We start from the raw sequence: 26012 nt of genomic DNA, 5'->3' as shown, positions 1-26012 counted from the left end.
TACTAACAGATTTAACAAATTGGGGACTATTTTCGGGCAGTGCGTCATGTTACGGCAGCAAAGTCCATGATTCATTCTGGTGTAATAGAGTATTCCTAACCATATCTGCCCAGAAAATGGCAACTTTTAATTTGCTGTCGGTCTTAGTAGCCTACACAATGTAACTACAGAAGAGTCAAGTTTTAAATAGGAAAAATATCGAAACTCTTTGGTTATTTTTGAGCGTGATGCTAATTGTATAATCAGATTCAATGGATTGTGATAAGCTATGCAAATAGTTAGTACCACCAGACCCAGAGATCAGCTGAAGGGATTCCAAAACTGTAAAAATCAAATGTTTAACTCTAGGCCCTAGGGGAGCTTGAAAATGAGCATTTTTTCCAAAAAGTGGAGGGTCCCAATTCCCAAAGCCCTAAATATTTCTCTCTCTCTCTCTCTCTCTCTCTCTCTCTCTCTCTCTCTCACATGTTTTGTGGGGACATTCCATAGACGTAATGCATTTTATACCATACAAACTGTATATTCTATTCCCCTTACCTACCCCATTCCCTAACCCCAACCATCACAGAAACCCTTCTGCTACTTCACATTTTCAAGAAACATCATTTTGTTTGATTTATAAGCTTGTTTCCTCATGGGGACATCAAAATGTCCCCACAAGGTCACAAAAACACTGGTATTCCTATCTTTGTGGGGACAATTGATAATTACCAGGTACACACACACACACACACAAACACACACTGCAGAGGACTATAAACACTATCACCCACAGCTGTGGCAATATCACTAAATAATTTATATTTTAAATATTTAATATCATTAAATAATTTAATAATTTATACAAATATTTTTTTTTTACGGGTAGGCTACCATGACACTAGTTGCAGCTCCAATTTTTTTTAATAATGATGATGTTTTAGTATTGCTGAACCATGTTCACCAGCTAGAGATTGAGGTGGAATTTGAGTTAACAGTGGGCGTCGTCTTTTTTTGCGACTAGAGCAAAACCCTTTATGTTGAAATGCATGCGCAATATTTTTTTAATTTGGTGATCTTGCAGTCAGTAGCCTACTAGAGAACGAGAGAAAAAGAAGAGACAAGACACGTGTTTTGTTGTTGAAGCCAGCTTCATTACATTTGCTTGTACTCCGCAAACTAACGTAATTTTGGTAAAGGAGCATCAACGAAACGAACTGAACGAACAACGCAACGCGGGCTCGCTCATTCACACTTGGCCAACAGGTGAGCACATGCATAAGCAAACATCTTTTCCTTGACCTTAATCATTTCTTGTTAATCATTTCATTTATATATTTTACATGATATTGTATTGAAGTAATTTTACTGTCTCCCGTGTGCGCAGAAGTTTGATTTGATAAAGTTAGCTATAAACTTTTGCATATAAAACAGTTAATTGCGTCTGCTATTTTTACACGCGGTACTTCTGAATGTAATAAATACACGTTTTAGTAACTATATATTTCTAGATTTCTGTGTGGTTGTAATACTCCTTAAAAAAGTGTAAAGTTTTACATAAAAGAACAGCGATGATGCGATGGCTTTATCTATATATTGATCATTGATGAATAATAAATATATACATAACAAAAAGACAGTACATTACAATCTTATACATTAACAACTTTCTTTTTGCATAGTGATGAGTGGTTTTTAACATATAACCACTTTTAACCTCTTATTTTAACACTCGCTACACATCTTGCACGTGCTTCTGCCCAAACTGACACGTGCAGCTGCTGCAGCATTACAAAGCTTCATATTAACACTAGAAATTAACACTTGTTAAGGAAACGAGAACAAAATTCTCCACAATATACACGCTTTTCTGTGTTAAAATTTATAATAAGCCTTTTAAATGTTTTATAGCTCACAGTGTAGTTTGTAATGTCAAAAAATGACTGTCTTTACATGCCGTTTCTGTGGTTTTTCACTAAAATCTGTAAAAGGTTATGTAGACCATCAAGTACTACATAGACATGAGGCTAATGGCCAATATCCATGTTGTGTGACTGACTGCAAACGTGTATTTGTCAAATACAATGCTCTTAAATCACATTTTCATAGACACCACAAAAACCCATCTGTGACAACTGGCCAAAGTATTCCTGGACCATATACATGTGAGAACACAAGTTGTCAGAAGCAGTGCACAGATCTAAAAAATTTGCTTGCACATCTCAGGACACATTTTTCCAAAAGTGAGTTGGTTAAGTGTCCATTTGCTAGGTGTGGCAAAATATTTAAGGTGCGGTCATCATTTACTTCCCATATATACAGAATCCATAAACATTCGACTGCAGGGCAATTATCCGCTACATGTTCAGCAGATTTGGTGCATACTGAGCCAGCTTTTGATGCAATTGAAAGTAATACTGGGGAAAATGAATGTGAGGATATGCCAAGTGACACTGATATGAGAGCCATCTACACAAAAAATCTCTGTATGTTTTACATGAAACTTCAGGCCAAGCACCTCGTTCCTTCATCCACCATACAGATGATTGTTGAAGAGATTAATGGCTTGCATGACATTTGCAGTCAGCACACAACAAAACAATTAAAAGAAATACTGAAAAAGAGTACACATATGTCTGATTCTGATGTAGAAGCAGCTTTGAACGGTGTGACAGATTTGCATTCTTCATGCAGCCTTCCTCTCTCTACAGAACATACCAGGAAGCAATTTTTTCAAAAGAACTTCTCCTATGTGCACCCACAACCTATTTACCTAGGGACGGATGATAAGAGAAGAGAAAGGTATGCACAGTACATCCCTCTTAAAGACACTTTGAATGCAATATTAAAAGATCCTGTGGTTTGGCAGGAATGTGTGAAGACTCAATATGTCCCTCCTACAGGGGTATTTACTGATGTGTGTGATGGATCAGTGTTTCATACCAATGCTTTGTGTATGCAGCCAGGTATAAGTTTAAAGCTTATTTTATACCAGGATGCTTTTGAGGTAGTGAACCCTCTCGGCTCGGCAAAGAAAAAGCACAAGATAGTGGGGGTGTACTTTACACTTGCCAACTTTGAGCCCTTCTATCGGTCAAGTGTTGATCACCTGCAGCTTTTGCTTTTGTGCACGGAGCAAGATTTTAAATACTTTGGGCATGAGAAATTGTTTTCCAAAATGCTGTCAGACATGAAAGAGCTAGAAGACAAAGGTCTAGTCACGTCTTCAGGTCATGTTGTACGGGCAACGGTCTTGTGCATTGTTGGTGACAATTTAGGATCCCACTGTATTGGTGGGTACACTGAAAATTTCAGTACTTCCTCTCACTGTTGTAGGTTCTGTCTGGTACCCAGAGAGGAAATTGGTAATGTGACAGTCAGGTTTCCAGTAAGGACAGTTGAGAATTACAAAGAGGCAGTACAGCAACTACAAGACAGTGAAGAAACTGTTGTAAATGGAGTGAAGTTTGACTCACTTTTCAATAGTCTTCAGTATTTTCATGTATGTCAGCCTGGCCTTCCACCCTGCATAGGCCATGACCTGTTTGAAGGAGTGGTTGCCTATGACCTTTCTATTTACCTGCAGTACTTTGTGAAGGTAAAGAAATGGATGACATACCAGCAACTCAACCGACAAATCAAACAGTTCAAGTACATGGGTTCGGATGCTAGTTCAGTTCCTTCAGAAGTGAATGAACGTGGAATTAAGATTGGTGGGCAGGCAGCTGAGAATTGGTGTTTGCTGCGACTCCTTCCCATTATTATTGGGGACCGAATCAAAGACACCCACGACCAGGTATGGCAGATAGTGATAATGCTAAAGGAAATAGTGGAGTTAGTCTGTTCCCCCCAAATATCTGCTGCCCAGGTTAGTTTCCTTCAGGTCCACATTCAGGAATATCTTGAAATGAGGAAGCATTTGTTTCCTTCCGAAAAACTAAAACCAAAGCATCACTATCTCCTACACTATCCATTGCTGATCATGAGGTTTGGCCCACTCATTCGCTTGTGGACCATGAGGTTTGAGAGCAAACACTAATACTTCAAACTATGTGTGAGGAGGACACAAAACTTCAAAAATGTTTGCAAGAGTCTGGCAAACAATCATCAGCTCCTTCAATCTTACATGAACTCCAGTTCTTTCTTTCCTCAAGCTTTGCAGGTGAAAGATTCCACCCCTTACCATGCTGAGCTGTACAGCAGTAAAGTACGCAATGCTGTTGAGGCAAGCTTGGTCACACCTGACTTGGTGTCCACAGAAGTGACCTTAAAGGGTACTCTCTATAGAAAGGGTTCCTTTCTATGCCTTAATAATGATGAGTCTGTTGAATTTGGGCAAATTGAGCTTGTTCTTATGAAAGGAAACAAAGATGTCTATTTTCTTGTGACACAACACACATCATCTTACATGCCGGAGTATGGGCTCCATAAAGTTGGAGAAGCTGCAACTGATATGCTTTGCATTCAAGCTGATCATTGTCTAGACTTTTACCCACTTGCTGCATACAGTCTGTTTGGGATGAAAGTAATATCCCTGAAGCATAGTGTTTTAGATCTGTAGCTATGTTTTCATTTCACTGATCATTTATTTCCCCTGTTTAGCCATGGATGACATAGCCACACTTATTAAAGAAGCACTTCCGATGTATAGCACAACGGCTACAATGCAACCTATTTTGGATGCCCTCTGTGACCTGGGCGTGGAAACGGCTGATGACATGAAGCATGTACAGACAGATGACCTTGGTGGAGTGCTCAAGCCCATTCAAGCGAGGACGCTTCTTGCACACATAAAAAGTAAGGCCTATAGTTTGAACATTTGAATGTATCTTTTATTTTGTTTGTAAATATTGACAAAGGGCCTGTATTTAAATAATAAGTGATAATTTCTACAAAATTGTGTGTTTACACTGTCAAAAAAAGAATCCATGTTCAAGCATGACTTTGATCTGAATGTGTGTCTGTGCTTTTTAGGTGTCTTCTCTGCTCAGAGTGATATAGCTCCAAGCCACTCGAACATGGAAGATGATTTCCCTAGACGTTCTCTAGTCTCACCCCAAAATCTTGTAACACCACCACGGATCAATCCAACAAGCCCACAAACACCTCTTACTTCTCAAACCTCACTCTCAAGTGTCATCTCCTCTCCATCAGATAGTGACAGCACTAGTTCCTCTACACAACAGGACAGTAGTTGGCACTATAATTTTAAAGTGCCTTGGAACATGTTGCCAGCAGTTTTGAGGAAGAAATTAGAAAATCAGGAGAGACCAACAGCCAGAGAAAGGAGGGAAATGGTACGTATTATTGCAGGTGAAATCCTTGCCATTTGCCAAAAACCATCAAAAAAACACCTAAATGAAGTTGCTCGGAAGATGGTCCTAACATATCCAAAGTCTTTAAAAGACATGATTGGAGATGAGGTTGTTGGAAGTGGGCATGATGCTTTAACTAAGCAATTTCAGCACAGGATTGATAACTACAGAAGAAATGAGAAGCACAGCAGCACTATAGATGACGGCAGCCCTGTTCCAGAAAAAAAGCTGCAACGTAAAGACTCTTATGGATGTATTCTTTGGGAGTCTCGGCCTGTGAATGTGGAAGCCCAGATGAAAAAGAAAAAAGAGATGCAGGAAATGTTTAAGGTCAATGACATGCATGCAAAACAAATAGAACAGTTAATGTCAGATACCTTCGTATCGCAGAGAAGTGACATACAGTCTGGCAAGGACACACAGCTTATTAAAGAAGAATGGCCCTTTTTATTTTCACTTGTTGGCATGAAGGCACATTTCAAACTTCTAACGGGTGTCCACATCAACGAGGCATTTGAGGAGGCAATGGCAGTGAAATTTGCTAGAGTTCTAGAGTATTTGCAGTCTCTTCCACTTGAAAAATCAAGCATAGCTTCAAAACAGAGAGCAGAAATTCAAGCTCGTGGTGGACCCTCTGGAGCAGTGATGATGCTGCTTTTACACTTCAAAGAAGACCATGCAAGAATGTTCCACATGGTCGACAAAACCTGCATTGCAGCTGAGGTTCAGACAGATCACCTGCCACCCACACCCTGTATTATTGTATGCGGTAAGTGAGAGGCAACATAATTTGTGAATGCAAAAACAAGTAGTGACATTTAAATTGATGAATTTTTTTATATTTGTTTTTTCACAGGAGAGAGTCCAATGTCTGCAGCAGGTTTCATGGTGGCAGCGGACCAGGTGGTGATCATGGAACACATGACAAGCTTCACAGATGCACTGGTCTGCATGTTTGTGTCTTTCTACATCTTCAACATGCACTACCCAACAGCACTTGGGGCGACGCTCGAGTTTCTCCAAAGGTAAGTGTAATTAAATTATCTACTGATTGGATTTTTTATTCTTGAGGTAGTATCTTGTATTTTTTATATTAAGTTGAACTGATTGCTGAAGGGATAGAGCTTAAATCTCATTTCAGCCAATATACCATAGACCAGAAGTTCTTAAAGAGAGAGAACAAGAAGAGAATGTAGATTTAAAAAAATAACTTTATTTCAAACTAACTTAAAATAACATACAAATAAAATATATATATATATATATATATATATATATATATATATATATATATATATATATTATATAAATAACTAAAACGACTGTTGTCTTTAACACAATAGTAACTATTTCAAATCAGTAAATCCTCCCACCCAATCCAGACACACACACCCACCCATGTTTGTTTTTCTTTGTTCAGTCGAAAAGAAATTAAGTTTGAGTTAAACATTCCGTTTTTCTAAATTTAAAGCTATAGTTCACCCAAAAATGAAAATAATTTCATTAATGACTCACACTTGTGTCGTTCCAAACTCGTAAGACCTCCGTTCATCTTTGAAACACAGTTTAAGATGTTTTATATTTAGTCTGAGAGCTTGTTGACCCTTCATTGAAAATCTATACACGGTATACTGTCCATGTCCTGAAAGGTAATAAAAACATCATCAAAGTAGTCTAAAATACATTTTGTTCCAAAAAAAAAAAAAATTATGACTTTATTCAGCATTGTCTTCACTTCCGGTTCTGTTGTGAACTGTGTGCACGACCAGGGTCCGAAATTAACTTTTTGGCTCACCTGCCACGGGGACTGGTAGATGAAAAAATCCACCAGCCCAGCATATTTTTTACCGGCCAGAATAATATACAGCCTTTTTTTGTCACATGTACATTAATTTCATTTGCTGTATTCATGGCAGGGCTCGCAAAATTTCAAAATCCCTGGTAGCCTTTCGGGCAGGCACTCTCTAGGTATAAAAAATACATTACTTTTAATGTAGACTACTAAGACAAAACATCTAGCAAAACACAAATAACACATATCAATTTTTAGTACATATCAATTATCAGTACAAATTTTTCTTCTAACCGAAGTGAAATATCTATACATCAGATTCTGATTCTGAAATATTAACTGAAGTCACAGATAAGAAAATGCCACTTGACTTTGTGGGCATAGCACAGGGTTCCTCAATTAGTTTTCCACAGGCCAAATTTTGCCAATACAAAGCCAATAGGTCCTCTAACCACAATGTTTAATCTGCTATTCTTGTTGTTGTTTTGATGCTGTTGTTTTTTTAACAAACAAAAAACTGGATTTCCATGTAAACCAACTGTTCCTGGCTGTTTACTTTTGTCATCATAGGGATCCTGAATGCGGCTGCAATTAGAGACAATTGTTTACGTAGTGCGAGCATTTTTTTAACCTGTTGCTCATGTGCGGTTAAATACTTCCACACCGCAGACACGGTGCTTTAGACAAGCACGTGCAGGTCGCGGTGTCTGTTTGTGTCATCACAACATTTCAAACCGAAAATGCTTTTTTGGGCCATTTTCAGTGGCCGAATTTTTGGTGCATCCCTAGCGCACACACAGCAGCCTGTCATCTGTGCACGTGAACAGAGTGATCTCTCTCACGTTTTAAAGTCGCAGTATACAAATTTATCTCTATAAAATCACTCTCTGCTCTTGACTAAAGAACTGTTGTACTTCATATGATTGCGTGTATGTTTAATTAATACAGTAAAGACTGTGAAGTGTTTTATTTGTATTACTTTTAAGAGGCATAAACCTTTTTAAAGATATAATAAATATCTTTTTGCAGAAAAAATATTTGTTGTGCTTATTTACTTAATTCTCTATTAAAACAATAATATACCTAATTACTGCAAGTAATATAACAAACGCAACATATGTGGTGTTACTTCATCTAGACATTTTTTTAACAGTTACAGCCTACAGTATGACTTTATTTTTTATTTTTGGTTTCAAACATTAAACCACAAACAATTACAATTTAAAGCAAGAGACACTGACAGGGTAAGTTAACTTGCTGTGTATCGAGGTGTATTTTACTCTAAAACATGTAATTAAACAACAGACATTTATATTTTAGATAATCACACCAAACTAACAAGTAACATCCTACACGTGTTATCTTTACTCACTCACAATTTGTTGAAAGTAGACTAGTGAGATGAGGATTCGATCCAGTCCAATGCAAAACGGCGAAGTCAATGTGCTGTAGTGTGACGCTTCTGTTTTTGGCGCCACCTCCTGACTGGAGTATGGAGCTGTGTCATTTCCGCTTCTCAAGTCAGTTTCCTGAAATTTTTATGTAAACCAATCTCATACAATTTATCTGATTTGTTTCAGCTTTATTGAAACCATACTCACACTTTTTAACTGATTAAATCTAATTGTATTTAACTTTTATTTCATTTTTTAACATTGAACAGATTTATATTTATTCCAATAAATCTGCGTACATACATATTGATAAAACAACTATTTAAATTAAAATCTAAATGATCCAAATACTTAAGTAAATTTTGCCAGGATTTTTTTTTCAGTGAGATCGTATGTCTGGACATTTCTAATAAATAAACCTTCCACGCCCTTGGGCATCATTCCTATTCCACTAATATCTTTTAAAGTGACACCATGTAATTTTTCAACCTTCATAATAAATTTTCAAGACCCTTGTGATAGTACATCGACTTTAAATAGGTTGAATGACATGTCTACCATAGCCTGACGGGGTCTGTATCACTTTTACTCGTATTTTAAAACTTAGGGTTTCTGGTAGTAACCAGAGCACAAAAAAAACTACAAAATTGACTGCTTTATGGCATACGTCACTTCCTCCACACAATTTGTTTTTAACGTGAATTTTGCTGGAGGCTTACTTAAGGAATGTAGAGAGCAGCTTCTATTATGTGACTCTGTGGCACAGTCTTTAGAGCCACAGACCTATGACACGGGCGACCCGGGTTCGATTCCCCTTTAAGGCAATTTTTTTATATAAACTCTTGATTCATACATAAATGCGATGTTCTTTATAAATGACGGCGATTATCTTGCATATAGTGCCCTGTATTCACATGCGGTGTTCGCGTATTTTCCTTTCTTTTACTGTGTCTATGATATTTACATTACAATCCAGGATGCAATAGCAGTCAAACTTGCTCAAACTCACACAGTGTAAAACCAAACCCTATTCATTCACCAATCAGATCCGAGCGTTTCTCTCTTCTCTCTTCCTCATTTGCTGCGTTCCGCTGATACTCGCGTGACGTATTACAAAGCGGCAGCCTTTAGGTCTGCTTGGACCACATCGGTTTACTTGGATTTGGAGCGACAATTTTCACACAAAAGAGAGGAAAAACGAGCGCCATTGCGGAAAATCCTGATGGCGAGGGGGAGAGAGAGACGATGCAACAATATTTGTTTGGGAAAAGGCAAGGAAATACTTCTGGTCGTTTCTGAATTGGAAGGCTGCAGCCTCCGGAGGTCAAATATGCAGGCTGCATACGTCATCAAGCCTGGTTTATTAAGGTAAACTGAGCAATACATTCGCAAGTCATAAGCATACTGCAACAATTTACGATTAACTAAGTATAATAGTCAACTTTGTAATTGTTAATATTGTGAAATAAGACAGTCTTGATGATGTATACAGCTTAGAAATACGACATCTGGAGGCTGCAACCTTCAGATTGAGACATGGCTTCTGCCACGACGAGTTCCTCATCAGAAAGTTGTAACATGACTGCGTTTCTCACTGTTGTCTCAAAATGTTGATCGTTTAGCGTTTTAAATGTTTAGTTTTTAGTTTAGTTTTAAGGTTGGCCAGTTCCTTTCCTTTGCGACAGTGCTGCGGCGCTTGTGGGCTCTAGGGGCGCTAGAAGTGAAAAATACATGTCTAGCACCCCCTAGTGGCCAAAAAGTTTCATGGTGTCCCTTTAAGTTACAAATATTTAAAGTTACATAAGTAGAGACAGAGTGTTGCCCCCAAATTCTCAAAGTCAAAATTATTGACATTAGGCGTGAAACGGTACACAGAAGTTCGGTTCGTACCTCGGTTCAGGCGCCACGGTTCGGTACAATTTCGGTACAGCTTAGAAGAGCTACAAAGAAGGTCTATAGAAGTGACCCTTCTAGTGCCTCTTTGAGACAACAATTCTAACATTCATCCATACACTTTGTGTGGGTACATTAATATTGGTTAGATTGGTGTGTAATTGTGAGTTGATGTTTTGTTAATTTGTGCATGTTTTTTTATTTCACTTATGTATCAACAGGTGCATATTTAAGATAAATCCTGATAAGGGCTCAAAAGTTGAGCGTCTGGAAAAGAAAAAGACCAGTGCAGTGAACCCGAAAGTCCTGACCCTTATCACTCGCATCTCGGAGTTTGAGTAAAGTTCTTAATGAGTAAGTTGATTATTGTCACTTTGCAAGAAGGAATGCTCTTTAGCCCAAAGTACAGAATTGTTTGTTTGTTGAAAAGCAAAAGTGTACAATGTACAGAACGAGTGACTAAAAATTCATCAACAGGTTATGTAGTCAAAATAATGGGTAAAATGAATATGCGTCTAGAATGCCGAAAACAAACATTAAAAAACTAAACAATGAAGTACGAAGTAATCGTTGGTTATTTACTGCATCATCATTGAAAAAATAACATTGTTGTGGAGAATGCTGCTTACTTGCTGAACTGAAAGGCACTCACATGCTATGCATGTTAACATGAACACTTGTGTCTTAAAGGGGTAGTTCTCCCAAAAAATTTAACTTCTGTCATTAATTACTAAACCTCATGTCATTCCATCTGTTAGCCTTTCATTTATCTTCAGAACACAAATGCAACTTTATTAAACTATTTCTTCACTTCAGCGTCACCAACTTTGAGGCAAGCAGTTTTTACTTGTAATTAATTCTTCACAGGATATGAATTATTGATAAAGAATTCCATTTCAACCGATGAAAGTGTAATTCTTAAAATTAAAAATATTATAATTAAATATAAAAAATGTATAATATTATTTAAGCAATATCGCTTGAGTAGTAGTGTGATAGAGCTCTATATCATCACAACTGTGATTAGGCCAGAGGCACGAGGCCGTAGGCCGATTTTGATGGCACATGTTTGAAAAAAAGAAAACTAGAAAACATCAACCGAGTTATTTAAAAGCCTCTTTGTTGGGGAACTACTTTCTTCCGCCACGGATTTGAAGGCAGCCAGAATTACAGGTAACACTTTCGGCTGTTTTGAATCTCATAATAACTCAATAGACTGAATAGCCGTATCCTAATATTACCGTTTCTTGGTCACAAAGTGTAGTTTTAAGATTAGTTCAGTCTAGAATATATATGTATAATATACAAATCTGCAGTCGATTAGATCTTTCGGTGTTGCTTCACTGCTGATTCTTGCCATACTTCCGTTGCCTAAATGCTCGCGCAGTCTGCTCTTGCGATACTTTTATATCATACGCCATCCGTTTGAACTTTGAACAGTAACACACGTCAATTGATGGACATGCTCGGGAAGACACAGCATTCTGTCTTCAAATGGAAAAAAAATATAAATACCCGTGCATCACTTTCAGGTCAGTTTATAAGCCCGTTAAAATTTATAGCTTTGGCTGCTGACAGCACCCATCTGCGTGATTTAAATAGTATAACAATGAACTAATTTATATCATGTAAACTTCAGTTGTTTAAATGGCATTGTGCTGCATTGTGTTTTGAAGCATGGTAAAGATATCTATGCTAAAGACATTTGTTGCTTTGTATATGCTAACTACACTTATTTATTATTTGAATGAACAAAACCTACTTAGCTGAATGCTTAAGTGTTAAATAGCTTTTGTTAATCGACAGCTGCTGTTTTCTTAAAGCCGACTTTTAAATACTTGAAAGAAAGACATTTTTTAATTCCCAAAAATTGCCTGAATTTATACTGTCAAAAAATGCGTCTCTGTAGGCAGATCTGCAAACAAAACAATTGGTTTAACCAACCACTCAAAACCAAAATAAATATAGTTCCAACCAATCACCGACAGATGTTGAGCTCCCCCAGTCAGTGAATGGTTGGAAATATATTTATTTTGATTTTGAGTGGTCAATTGTTTTTGTTTGCAGATCTCAAAGCCTAGGCTGCCTACAGAGACACAGTTTTTTGAGGCCTGCTTATGGGACGGGCAGCTAGCGGATCGTTAGAAAAAATTAGATGAATGTGATAATTTATGTTTGGGCCTGAAACTGCTGATAAAAACAAACTTTAAGGGCTTGGAATGACATGAGCCTAAATAATAAATGACAAAAGTTTAGTTTTGGGTGAACTATACCTAAGCAACTTTCTCTCACAAACATTTTACTCTTGTCAATGTAAATGAGCTATGATATTTGATCACTGTATGTTTAACTGTATGTTTAACTGTGATGTTTAACATTACAAGTAGATGCGGCTATTACTTTACTAGCCTAACATGATAATTCATACATGTATCACAGTAACACTGAAAAATTAAAGACAGAAATACAGATCCAACTAAAATCAAGTTTTTTAAATATACAAACAATAAAGAAAGTTTCAATACTTAAGGTTGTTGCAGTAGCGGACCAGCTCACCAATCGGGCTTTCTGCCTCAGGATGTGCGCGCATCCCGTTTGTAAACAGGAAACCCGTGTATACATTGCACAGATTTTGTAAATTTTATTTAACACTATAGAGTTTCTTTAACACCAATTTAATCTTAATGCAAGATATATACATTATTTTGTACTGCTAAACTAAAACTGTATATTTTTTGCCTTAATAAAGTATTCAAATAAAAAATACAATGGTTAAATTAAAACTTTTTCTACTTGTCATTTTTTAAAAAGCTTTATAAAATGTATCAATAATTATAGCTATTATAGCTATAACATGTAGTTTCAATGATATACAGATGTGGCCTTTAAAAATGCGCGTCTCTGAAAGCAGAATGCCGCGAGCACTTCCGAATATCTGCGAGATCCCGCAGAAGGGGGATTCGGTGGGGGACGCAGGAAATAAAAAACCTGTAGAGGGCAGTCGTGTTTCAAGTAAGGCATACTGACAACAATGTGTGCTCGACTTTATGCTTTAAGCATACTATATGATATCGAAGTAACATGACAGGGATTCTTGGTGCATTGGCAGTACTTTGATGTCACATGCAAGCTTTTTGACAAACATTTGGTTGGCGAAGTTTTCTTTTGCCAGTTACATAAACAGTCAAATATTTTTCATAAAAATCTGACTTAAACGCGGATCATTCATCTTATTTTTTTTTGTGTACACTTACAGTAGAAGAGACGTGATGATAACGGAGTCTTATAACAAAATAATTCGTAAAGACCTTTGAAGAAACCGAGAGCATTTGCGCAATATCATTAACTAGTTTATCTAATTGTACATTTAGTTTATCTTTGCATCTGAACGTTTTTAATAGCTTGAACATGGTTGTAATGCGCTTTTCCGCATTATTGTACTTTTTATATTATCATGTTTTCCTTTACATGGTATGAAACTCGATATAAAGTGTGCAATGATGTTGAATAAATTTGTATAATGTGTTATATTTTGTAGTAAGTACATAAAATCATGTTGTAAGTGTAAATATTCAATTCGAGGAGTTTCTGAGGCAGGGGCGGCGTTTGCGTATGGCAGGGTATGGCAGTTGCCATACCCTAGCAGTCAGACAAAACACCAGAAATCAACAGGCTATAATGAAGCTCATTAAAAATAATATTAAATATTTTCAGTAGAACATATCTGAACATTGGTACATCACTAATATGGATAATTTACGCGTGTGCTCGACTTCATGCTATATTACAGGAAACGACATGTGGATGACATCAACGTGCCGCGAGAGCGGTTTGAAAGCAAACTCTTCCCATGATTTCTCACCTCACCCTCGCGGTACTTTGATGTCATCAGCCTGTCATTATTGCAGCGCAGCTTGAATTGTGCAGGAGGTTTCATGATGACCGCTGTTGTTATAATCTTTATTTTCGCAAGTAAATTTATTTTCGTTTTTTGTTTTAACATTCAAACAGACTCACGGTTCTCCCCCACACTCGCGCAATGCATATTGCATACATTATTCCAGACGTAATATGATTTGTTCTCTGTGGATAAATAAACATGTTCTTACACTGGGAAATTGTAGCCCAGTCGAAGTGTATTAATTATTTGCGCGCGTTTTTGAATATGGCGACTTGTGGAATAAAAACTGCACGACGACAAAAGGTAAGACTTGTTTTTGCATTTAGCCCTGTTTTACTAAGAGTTTTATTTAGTGTTTTAGTCTTTGGTTAGCTGGCTGGGTTAACTACGTGTGCTGTATCACATCATTAAAAGTCTTTATTGTGTTTTTATAAGTGTTTATTGGCGGCTGTCATGACAAGATTTGTGAAGGGATGTTACAGTATGTTTTGATATTATCTTGTTTAAGTTTATCTGTTGCTGGAGTTGCACTTAGTTAATGACAACATTTGAAAAGCATTTTAAACAACCATGATTTCTATTTTTGTTTTTCATTTGTATTGCAAATACTTCCGTATTGTTGTCAGTAAGTGTACATCCGTGCAATTATAATATGATTTTATACAGGTTGGTGGAGTATGTACACATATGGATATAATGGTTTCATAGATTCGTTATTTAAATGGCCTTCTTGTACGAAGAATTTTTGCCATACCCTAGGTTTTCTTGAAACGCCGCCACTGTTCTGAGGTGTTTGTCATCGGCAAAAGGCGCAGTTTCTCTGTTGCTGATTAAAACCCGTTGGCTATATGGGATTTTTTTAAATTAACATTTGTTCTACTTATTATTTTATTTATTTGCCTACATTTACTCAAATAATATCAATGTAAAAATAGTAAGTAAATCATAGTTCAAGTTAGGCGTAAAACTTACATTTTTTTAAGTTGATGTTAAATGCAAATAATATTAATTTGAAGAAAGCAATTATTACAGGTTTAAAAACTTAAATATATAATTCTGACATTATCAAATATATGGATTAAAATAATCTGTAAATTAAATACTTATATTATTAAGGCGTATACATCAAATAAAATATGTACATTTTAAACAAAATATCTATTTCTAGTCATTAATTTTGGTTTGTCTAACTAAAAAAAACACATAACTGACATTAAAAGATTTTATTAAGTTACTTTAATCATTTATTTTAGATAGCCTACATTTACAAAGCCACTGAATCATTTTTTACAGTGTATACATTGTGATCTTACGGTATTATTAAATGCATATAAATAAAATATGTAAAACTAAATAAAAGAGATGTCATACACGGACTCCATGAAAGCATACGTTTTCTTGTTCGGTCCATGTGGGTTAAACGGTCACATAGCCTATTCTCCATAAAAATCCGACTAAAATGCGGATCATTTGATTCATTTTTTCTGTGCAATTAGAAGAGACGTGATGTATAATGGAGTCTTATAACAAACCTCTAATTCGCGTAGACCTTGAAGAGACCGAGAGCATTTGCGCAATATCATTAACTAGTTTATCTAATTGTACATTTAGTTCATTTTTGCATCTGAACGTTTTTAATAGCTTGGACATGGTTGTAATGCGCTTTTCTGCATTACTGTACTTTTTATATTATCATGTTTTCCTTTACATGTTATGAAACTCGATATAAAGTGTGCAATGGTGTTGAATAAATTTGTATAATGAGTTATATTTTTGTAGTAAGTAAATTAAATCATATTGTGAGTGTAATAATTCATAAATTCGAGGAGTTTCTGAGGTGTTTTTCATCGGCAAAAGGCGCAGTTTCTCTGTTGCTGATTAAAACCTGTTGGCTATATGGGATTTTTTAAAATTAACATTTGTTCTACTTATTATTAATTTATTTTTTTGCCTACATTTACTCCAATAATATCAATGTAAAAATAGTAAGTACATCATAGTTGAAGTTAGGCGTAAAACGTACATTTTTTTAAGTTGATGTTAAATGCAAATAATATTAATTTGAAGAAAGCAATTATTACAGTTTCAAAAACTTAAATATATAATTCTGACCTTATCAAATATATTGATTAAAATAATCTGTAAATTAAATACTTATATTATTAAGGCGTATACATCAAATAAAATATGTACATTTTAAACAAAATATCTATTTCTAGTCATTTATTTGGGTTTGTCTAACTAAAAAAAAAACACATTAACTGACATTAAAAAATTTTATTAAGTTAATTTAATCATTTATTTTAGATAGCCTACATTTACAAAGCCACTGAATCATTTTTACAGTGTATACATTATGATCTTACGGTATTATTAAATGCATATAAATAAAAATATGTAAAACTAAATAAAGGAGATGTCATACACGGACTCCATGAAAGCATACGTTTCTTGTTCGGTCCACGTGGGGTTAAACGGTCACAAATGCGCATCATTTGATTCATTTTTTCTGTGCAATTAGAAGAGACGTGATGTATAACGGAGTCTTATAACAAACCTCTAATTCGCGTAGACCTTGAAGAGACCGAGAGCATTTGCGCAATATCATTAACTAATTTATCTAATTTTAAATTTTTTTGTGATTTGTGAATTCATGTTCTGCTTGCCCCAATTCCAAATATTCTGTTGTATTATTAGTCCCATTTTTTGTTAAACCGAGTATAACTCCCAAGCTGAACACCTACAAAACTAACGGTTTTGTCCAGTCTTAACATTGTATGATATTCAGCTCGTCTTAATTTAATTATTTTATTCCGCCGAATGGAAAAAAATCCATAGGCTATCTGAATGAATGGGATTCAGGAATTAAGTACAATAGTCTATACGTGCGTTAGTGAGACCTGTCGGCAGATCACGTTTGCCAAAACATGAAAAGAAACGCGTTTTCAAAACATATTGCGAGCAAACACAGACGTCTTCATCCGGACGGAATTACATTTCTCAGATGACCTCTGAGTTCGGCGTGAAACAGTAGGTAAAATGCTCTGTAATTGACAGATTACAGAAGTCGTCAGAGAAAAACACAGACATGGCCGATTCAGACGGGATTAAAAACACAGTGGACCTCTGAGAAGCATGATTTTCTCAAAATGATTTTTGTCGAGGGTGCCCCGCAAGCACGAGTTTGAAGCCTATGAATGAAAACGTTATTATTCGCTTTGCGTCAAACCCTGTTGCTGAAGGAGACGGACCGGAGCTCCGGCAAGGTGTGTTGTGGACCCGAGGAGGCGGAGCTGCGCTCCGGTGCGCTCCGGCCCAATTTAACCTATTACTTCCACTAACTGAGGTATCCTTCCTCCTTTGCTGTCTGCCTGGTATGATTTTATTGGTCATCTAGGAATAATTTTCACTTTATCTTACTTAATGGGGCGCAGCACAAACCCGTTGGCCTGTGACATCCCACTACCGCGAGATCTATTCAAAAGCATAGGCCTCCTGTCTCGCGGTGCTAAGACGTCACATGCCGTCCGATCGGGCTGCGTGGCGCCGCAAGTCGTCAAACGAGCGCTGAGCATTGAGTCAAATAAGACACGCGTCAGAAAATTACCGAGGTCCGGGCGGCCATGCCCTTTTTTGCCTCAAAATGCAGACAAATAATGTTTTTAGTAAGGCATGTTTGTTAAAACTAGTTATATTTCCTATTTAAACTAAGTCCTGGCTTAAGCTTATAAAGACCCCGCAAAAACCCTGCTACAGCTCCTGAGGGGGTGCTCTCACTATTCACATGTATAAAATGGTTAAAAACCGGTTTTTCTGGTTCTCATTGCAGGACTGTGCGGGGGGAGGGCATTCCGTTTCCATGTGGAGACATTTAACAAACACATTTGATATACACCAAGTTCCAGATTACAACACCAAAAACACATCACGTTTGATAGCAGTGCATGTAGGCCCTACTTATTTGAGTATATTGATAGAGTAAGTATTATGTTGGACACTATTTTGGATATCAAATTGTCCTTTTCTCCAGACAAATAAAACACTGATGTGCATGTCTATAGATCTTATCTAAAGAGTCATTGCTATCATTTTCACTTTTGTGTTGGGTTAATTCCCTGACCAGACCTCTGTCATTTTCTTACGCTCGTCTTATAATTTGACTCAACGCTCAGCGCTCGTGTGGCTTCTTGCTGCGCAGCGCAGACCAATCGGCATGTGACGTCTATAAGCAGAGGTGGGACAAAGTCATTGTTATGCAAGTCACAAGTAAGTCTTTGCCCTCGAGTCCCGAGTCAAGTCATGTCAAAGATGAGGCAAGTCCCAAGTCGAGTCAAAAGTCAAAGCCAACAAGTCTCAAGTCGAGTCCAAAGTCCTACCATTTTAGTTTCGAGTCATGTCAAGTCCTCTTACACCAGAAATAAAATGCATGCTGTGGACAGGTGGAGGGAGGCCCCTATACTGCATTGCATTTTCAAAAGATCAAATTGGCCATGATGCCACCATGGCTGAAAACTCGCTCCACTGTAGCACTAGAAGCAGGCACTGCCAAGGCTACTTGAAAGAGTGAAGGAAGAGTGCCCAGAACAAAATGGCATTCTGTCCTTCTGCCATGTCAATGTAGTGACTTAGCTGCAGTGGTATAGATCTCTTGGTGATGTCAAAGTACCGCGAGTGCGATTCCAGTTATCACGTGGATAAATCCGCTTTGAATCGCTCTCGCGGTACTTTGCTGTCACTCGCCTGTGGGTTTTGTAGCGCCACACCACTCTGCTCCCCAGTCACTTTCGCGTCGCTATAGTGATTTCATATGCCGATCGGATCGCGCAGTTCGGCAGAAAGTCAAACACACCAAATATATAGCCTAATATGTACATGCATTTCAACCCGCTAAAGTAGCAAGTGTAGCATGCTAATGGTCAGTGCTTCACTATTACTAAAAGTTTGAAATGTCACAAAACCATGCTGTTACGCATCCTCACGCTATTTTTAGCGGGTATACGGAAATCCTTTACAATTCCTAGTAGACTACACCACTGCTGAGCTGTACTGGTACGGTCCCAACATCCAAACCAACGTGGGACTGCAGTGATTGGATGTCGTGCAGGCAGCACGCGTGCTCTCTGCATGCAGGTGGTGCACATTTTTTTCATAGATGCAGACACACTGAGACCGGCGCGGCCGTGTGCATTTTTTGTGTAATGGGTAGGTTGCTTCACTGCTGATTCTTGCCATACCTCCGTTGCCTAAATGCGCACGCATACGGTGCCATGTCAACATGGTGTACAAACAGTTAAAGGGTCTATTAAGTAAGATAAAGTCAAAATGAAACCGAGATGACCAATAAAATCAAACCAGGCAGACAGAGGTGCAACACAGAGGTCAGATGCGCAGTTAGTGGAAGTGCAAGAGAGATGTAAGTAATCAAACGCTGACTATTATACAGCAGTTTATTGATGAGAAATATGAAACAGTGACTGTCAAGGTGACAGGACAAGAAACATTAATGCCGCTGAGCACTTGGGTGTCCAAATTTAATGCGCTGCTTTCTCTCCCTCCAGTAATTCACTTTCCGTTATTCAGCATGTTTATTTACAACATTCCACGCCACCCTTTAATTCTTGAAGATATGTTTTTAACTGTATAATGATTAGATTCCCTGTGTTGCACTGGACTTCTGCTAAGCTTGAACTTGAAAACGCGATGCATCACGTGCGCGGTACAACGCTTCATCCACCCGTAGCGCGCGTGCACGGAGTTTAAATGTTCATATTTTGGCTTGAACATTTTATTGCATTCAGTCTTAAAGCCTAATAAACAGTACCTGTTGAAGTCATTAAAGTTAAATAAATAACAAAAGAAGAGAAAGTGTGCAGCAGTGTGCCCAGGATGGTAAAATAATTATTACAATGTATTCTAATGACCAACACAAGTCTTCTGCATACTGACATGGTTTGAAATCTATAGGTATTTGATTCTTTGGGTTTCTGATGTATTAAAATTCATATATGTAGAGCAGGGAAATAAGAAGCTTTTTTCCTGGGGTGCATGCCCTGGAAAATACTTATATGGACCTCGGTATTTATAAAATCATGCAATGCGGCGTGTTTGTCTTTACAGTTATGAAATTTATTATTTTAAACACACATTTCACAAAGTATATATTGTAAGTGTAAATATTCATAAACTCAACACTTCGGAGGCGTTTTTCTAAAGAATAATGTTTAAACTTTATTGGTGGTGGTTGAGAATAATTCCTCTTTCCATATGTAACGCATTTTAGCGCAATATAAATGTATCATATTGTTATTCTTAATATATAAGAATACTAATATATTTTTTAAAACATTTATAACAGAAAGGTGTATAAAACAGCTTTAATTAACAATATCTGAATTGGCTCTTTGCACAATTCTAATTTTCTCATGTCATAATTTATAATTATTAATTAGATTTAATATAAATAAGTTTTGAAAAGTGTGGAATGCGAACGTGTAAGATATCTGGAAGGCGATGCGGCGTGTTTGTCTCTACAGCCACATGTTATAAAATTGATTATTTTACACACACATTTCACAAAGTACATATTGTAAATATTCATAAACTCAACATTTCGGAGGTGTTTTTCGTCCGCAAAAGGCACAGTTTCTCTGTTCGCGTCAATTATTTTGGTTTGACCAACTAAAAAAACACATAAGTGACATTAAGACATTTTATTAAGTTACTTTAATAAATTATTTTAGTGATATTCTATTTTACAATAATATTTTTTACAATTATGAATTACGTAGAAACACTGACTGCATATGCGCAAGAAAGGTAGCCTATTATTAAAGATTTTATAAATATAAATATGTAAAAACGAAATAAAAAAGATATCATATGCCAACTGTACAGCCCGGGTTTAAACGCCTTTTTTCGAAAGAATAATTTGTAAACTTTATTGGTGGTGGTTGAGAAGAATTCCTCTTTCCATATGTAAAGCATTTTAGCGCAGTATAAATGTATCATATTGTTATTCTTAAAATATAAGAATACTACTATATTTTTTACAACATTTTTAACTTTAAAACATGTCTTTTTTATACCACATTAATCTCTTTAAAATATTGATACTTTTAGAAAAACTGACAATTATAAATATTATGAACAAACAATGAAACGGTGTCAAAATTCGACAACACAAATAATTAAGATATTCATTGTAAATAGAGTCGCGTTTATTAGGCTCACACTAAATTCTCTGTTGCACTTCCTATAAGTTCGCATTGCACGTATCTTAATAGTTGTATGCGCTGTTATGCTGGCAAGAAGGGGTTGACATATCACTTTTTTAATACAGTAGCAATGTAAAATATTAAGCAATGCCCTTATTAACTTCTGGAAACAACGCAATGCAATGTTTTTATGCGCCACCTGGTGGGTATTCTGTGAAGCGAAACACATTAAGGGAAAATGGAAAGTAGCCCCCCCGAAAGCACTTGCAGAATGCTGTGAGACTCTGCGAGACGAATTGGCGAATGCCGCGGGAGAAAACGCGCATTTTTAAAGGCCACATCTGTACATTTTAGCTCGATCGCCCAGGCCTAGTTCGACTGGACACACACGCTGAGATTTCACGTCTAACTTTACTAAAGTTTGGGCTTCAGAGATATTACTTATTTCAGTAAGTTTGAAACTTGATGCTTTAGCTTGTACATATTGTTAATCCTTGTAATAAACTGTCTGTACTTCTCATCTCCTTTACTGGATGACAATTTTTCTCACAAGTCGTTATGTTCTCTAGAGACCCAAGGAGGATTTTGTGCATGGGAGCGGAAGTTCCTGAGAAAACCTCTGGAATCTAAAGCCTCACAGACACCTATAAAGTTCACTGGCACTGTTTTTCATCCTCTCGTCAGTTAACATGTCATTTTCTTATCTCTTCCTTATCATTCATGGATTGTAATGTTAAAGTTCCAAGGTTTTAGTTTTAAAATTCAACATTACATGTTAGCACAGTAAACAAGTGATGGTCTGTCCAGTTATGATTGATGCTGGCATAATACAATGTTTTGTATGAATAAAAGGCCTCAGAAATATGAAGTTGTCTATTTTCTGCAAATTTAAAATTGTAAGTTTTATAATAAATAATTAAAGGAACCATGAACAACAAAAAGTTAAACTCTGAACTTTGATCCAGGAGACATAGGCATTGCCTGCCAGGGTATGGTAGAACCCTAAATAAACCACATTTTAATAGCTAATGATTATATATATATTAGTTGCAAGCAGGGCAAAAGCATTTGGATTTTGCTATAATGTGCTTAATCACTGGTCAAATATAACCAGAAATTGCACCCTGGAGAAAGTTATTTCTTGGAGGGAACATTCTAAAATGGGATACATTTAAAACACTTTAAATTTACTGATTTATGAAATTTCACATACATTTATTTCATGAACAGGAAAATAGTAAAACATTTACATAAATTTTCTGTAAAAATACAATTTTTAATCTGTAAAAATACCACTTTTAATCTGTAATAATGTGCAGTGATTTAAAAAAAAATCTGTAAAAGTACCACTTTTTATCTGTATAAATACCACTTTTAATCTGTAAAAATGTGCAGTAATTTAAAAATATTAATCTGTAAAAACACAATTTTTAATCTGTAAAAATGTGCAGTCATTTTCTTTAAAAAACATTTTTAATCTGTAAAAATACCACTTTTAATCTGTAATAATGTGCAGTGATTTAAAAAATAAATAAATAATAATCTGTAAAAATACCACTTTTTATCTGTAAAAATACCATTTTGAATCTGTAAAAGTACCATTTTAATCTGTAAAAGTACCATTTTTAATCTGTAAAAGTACAATTTTTAATCTGTAAAAATGTGCAGTAATTTTCTTTAAAAAACATTTTTAATCTGTAAAAATACCACTTTTAATCTGTAAAATAGTGCAGTAATTTTCTTTATAAAAAATGTAATCTGTAAAAATACCCCTTTTTATCTGTAAAAATACCATTTTTAATGTGTAAAAATGCCATTTTTAATGTGTAAAAATACAATTTTTAATCTGTAAAAATACAATTTTTAATCTGTAAAAATACAATTTTTAATCTGTAAAAATACAATTTTTAATTTGTAAAAATGTGCAGTAATTTTCTTTAAAAAAAACATTTTTAATCTGTAAAAATAGTACGAATTGCCTTTAAAAAACATAATTTTTATGTGATTGTTAATTACAATGAAATACTGTTATTTTAATAGTAAAACTTTTAATTACAGAAAATATCTGTAAAACAAAAGCATTTTACTGTTTAATGAAAAAATTGGAAAATTCTGTAAAAAATACAGAATATTACCTGTAAAAAAACGTTGTTTTTTTACAGTGTAGGTTATACTTGTTCTAGAGCTCTTGCACCCAAACAAGTAATCTTAGGCAAAGAAAACGAGCCCTATGCCATTCACACTGATTTGGGATGGAGCCTAATTGGCAACTCGACACCAGACCGCGAAACAGACATGGCGAGCAGCCTCTGTCACCGAGTCACTGTTAAAGAAATCCCTCCCTCCACTCCAGCAGATGCAATACGTGCTCTGGAAAGAGATTTCAAGGAGATCGACGGAAATGAAAGGTCTGTGTCACAAGATGATTTAATATTCCTGCAGAAGCTCGAGCATGGCACAACATGGACTGAAATGGACATTTTGAAACGCCATTAACAATTAAAGAAAAACCACAAATGCCAGATAACAGACAACTCGCTGAAACCAGACTAAACCGGCTCAAAGACAAATCAAATACACTCACAACTGTGACTGAAAGACAAAACGCAGAGACTGTGATTATCAAAGACCTGCAAAGACACGCATACCAAAATGAAATAAGAGACATTAAGCAAAGGCAAACAGCATTCAAAGAACGACAAAATGTACAACTTGGATGTCTTTTTGGACAAGGACAATGTGCTCAAGGTGGGAGGAAGGGTCCAGCACTCATCGCTGCCCAGCTCATTTAAACATCCAACAATCATACCGAGAGAACATCACATCACAAAACTGATAATTGCTCACTGTCACGAAAGGGTCAATCATCAAGGAAAGGGCTTCTCAATGAACGAGATACGAACCAATGGCTATTGGATTCCAAAGTTGAGTCAAACGGTTGCATCCTACATTCGCCAGTGTGTGTTTTGTCGGAAACAAAGGAGACCTGTGGAAGGACAAAAAATGAGAGACTTACCCACAGAAAGATTTGAACAATCTCCGCCTTTCACATACTGTGGAATGGACGTTTTTGGACCGTTCCTGACCAAACAAGCAAGGAAAGAATATAAAAGAGCTTCTGCTCATCTACGCGAGATGAGGTTCGTCTTGCAAAAGAGGCCAGCAAGAAATATGAAAACCTCAACCCCTCTGCCTCCCCCAGGACAGTTCGTTAAGGAGGACCTGTATGCACAAAAACGATGGCGTCAAGTACAGTACTTGCTCGAACAGTTTTGGAGCAGGTGGAAAAAGAGTACCTGCAAAACATAATGGTCAGACAAAAATGGCACAAGCCTACAAAAAAAAACATGCAAATAGGAGACATAGTAATGGACAAAGAAGAAATGCAACCACGATCCCAGTGGAAACTTGGAAGGATATTGGACACTGTAAAAGATACAGATGGACTTGTCAGAAAGGTCAAAATAGGCTTTGCAGACAGAAATCTTACCAAAAAGGGTCAACGTGTGAACAAAATGTCTGTAGTAGAACGCGCAGTTCATAAGTTAGTTCTACTACTAGAAGATTGTGAATAGTAAATTTACAATGCTTAAGTGTATTGAAAGTTAAAGTTGTAATATGCTTACAAGGTTATTTCTATATTTTGGTTAAGTAACTTGAAGAAATTATTTGTGTTTTAGTTGTGTAACAGCAAATAATTTGGTGGGAGTGTAAAAGCCAACAGAGTAATTATGCATTTTAATTATTACTTTTATGCATTTTAATTATAGCTATGCTATAATGTTTTATGTTTACAACATCAAGCCTATATTTTGGCAACCTGAGAAACCGGAAGTGTAGTGACGTAATTCAGTTTGGAAGAACGGCGGAAAAAAGACGAAAGAAAGTCTGAAAGGTTCTTGGTTAAAACGATAAAAAGCACGGATAATCTACAAGGTTTAGCTTCGGTCAAATGGGGAACAAGGTTTGTAAAGTTTATAAAACGTATATTCGAGCTACTTAATGAATGTTATTGTGAAATGTATAATTTAACTTAATGTTTACGGATTGAAACTAATGTAAGGAGCTGTGTTACGGTTGAAATGTAATGTAATGCATGGTTTATTTGTTTTACTCAGCTCTTACGTTGGTTGATGACACGGAGAGCAATTAAAATCATTTAACCATCAGTTCTGGCCTTCTCAATAGTGACCCGATGCTACATGCTAGATGTTAATGTTTTGTGTAAGTCAGTTATTTGTTAATGACGCTGTGTTTCTAACTATCTATAAATGGGCGACCAAGCATCTCCATTTAGTCATCCTGTCAGCAAAATGTAGCCTAATGTCACTGGATGAAGTATTAAAATGTTAAGGGTTTTTAATAACTATTTTCATCCTGCCACAATGTGAGTGATATTAAACTAATGCTTGCATTCACAGTATGTGTATGTGCACGTGCGTGTGTTTATAAGTGCACCTTAGCACCTGTAGCTTTAGCTGATTTATTAGTCATTGTCAGACAGTATGTTAAATAAATAAAATG

The 26012-nt window shown here is 36.3% G+C and overlaps 1 protein-coding gene across 1 annotated transcript; it reads left to right on the top strand.

Moving 5' to 3' along the window:
- Window positions 1–4105: 4105 nt before the first annotated feature.
- On the top strand, window positions 4106–22317 carry LOC135729947 (uncharacterized). The gene is made up of 6 exons (XM_065247851.1): window positions 4106–4253; window positions 4582–4776; window positions 4954–6063; window positions 6151–6319; window positions 10595–10727; window positions 22058–22317. Exons 1-5 carry the CDS (start codon window positions 4106–4108, stop codon window positions 10713–10715), a joined length of 1743 nt encoding a protein of 580 aa, XP_065103923.1. The 3' UTR covers window positions 10716–10727; window positions 22058–22317.
- Window positions 22318–26012: the final 3695 nt, after the last annotated feature.

This window comes from Paramisgurnus dabryanus, chromosome 11 (assembly GCF_030506205.2).
Source record: "Paramisgurnus dabryanus chromosome 11, PD_genome_1.1, whole genome shotgun sequence".
NCBI classification, from domain to species: Eukaryota; Metazoa; Chordata; class Actinopteri; order Cypriniformes; family Cobitidae; genus Paramisgurnus; species Paramisgurnus dabryanus.
Note: the sequence above shows the minus strand (reverse complement) of the source record. Positions and strands in the feature narration are given on the sequence as shown.

Bases quoted from the DNA above. Each gene is read 5' to 3' on its own strand.
- LOC135729947 (XM_065247851.1), top strand. From the start codon at position 4,106: ATGAACTCCAGTTCTTTCTTTCCTCAAGCTTTGCAGGTGAAAGATTCC. The intron at 4,254-4,581 runs GTACTCTCTATA...TCCCCTGTTTAG, and splicing joins CACAGAAGTGACCTTAAAGG to CCATGGATGACATAGCCACA. The intron at 6,320-10,594 runs GTAAGTGTAATT...ATGTATCAACAG, and splicing joins ACGCTCGAGTTTCTCCAAAG to GTGCATATTTAAGATAAATC.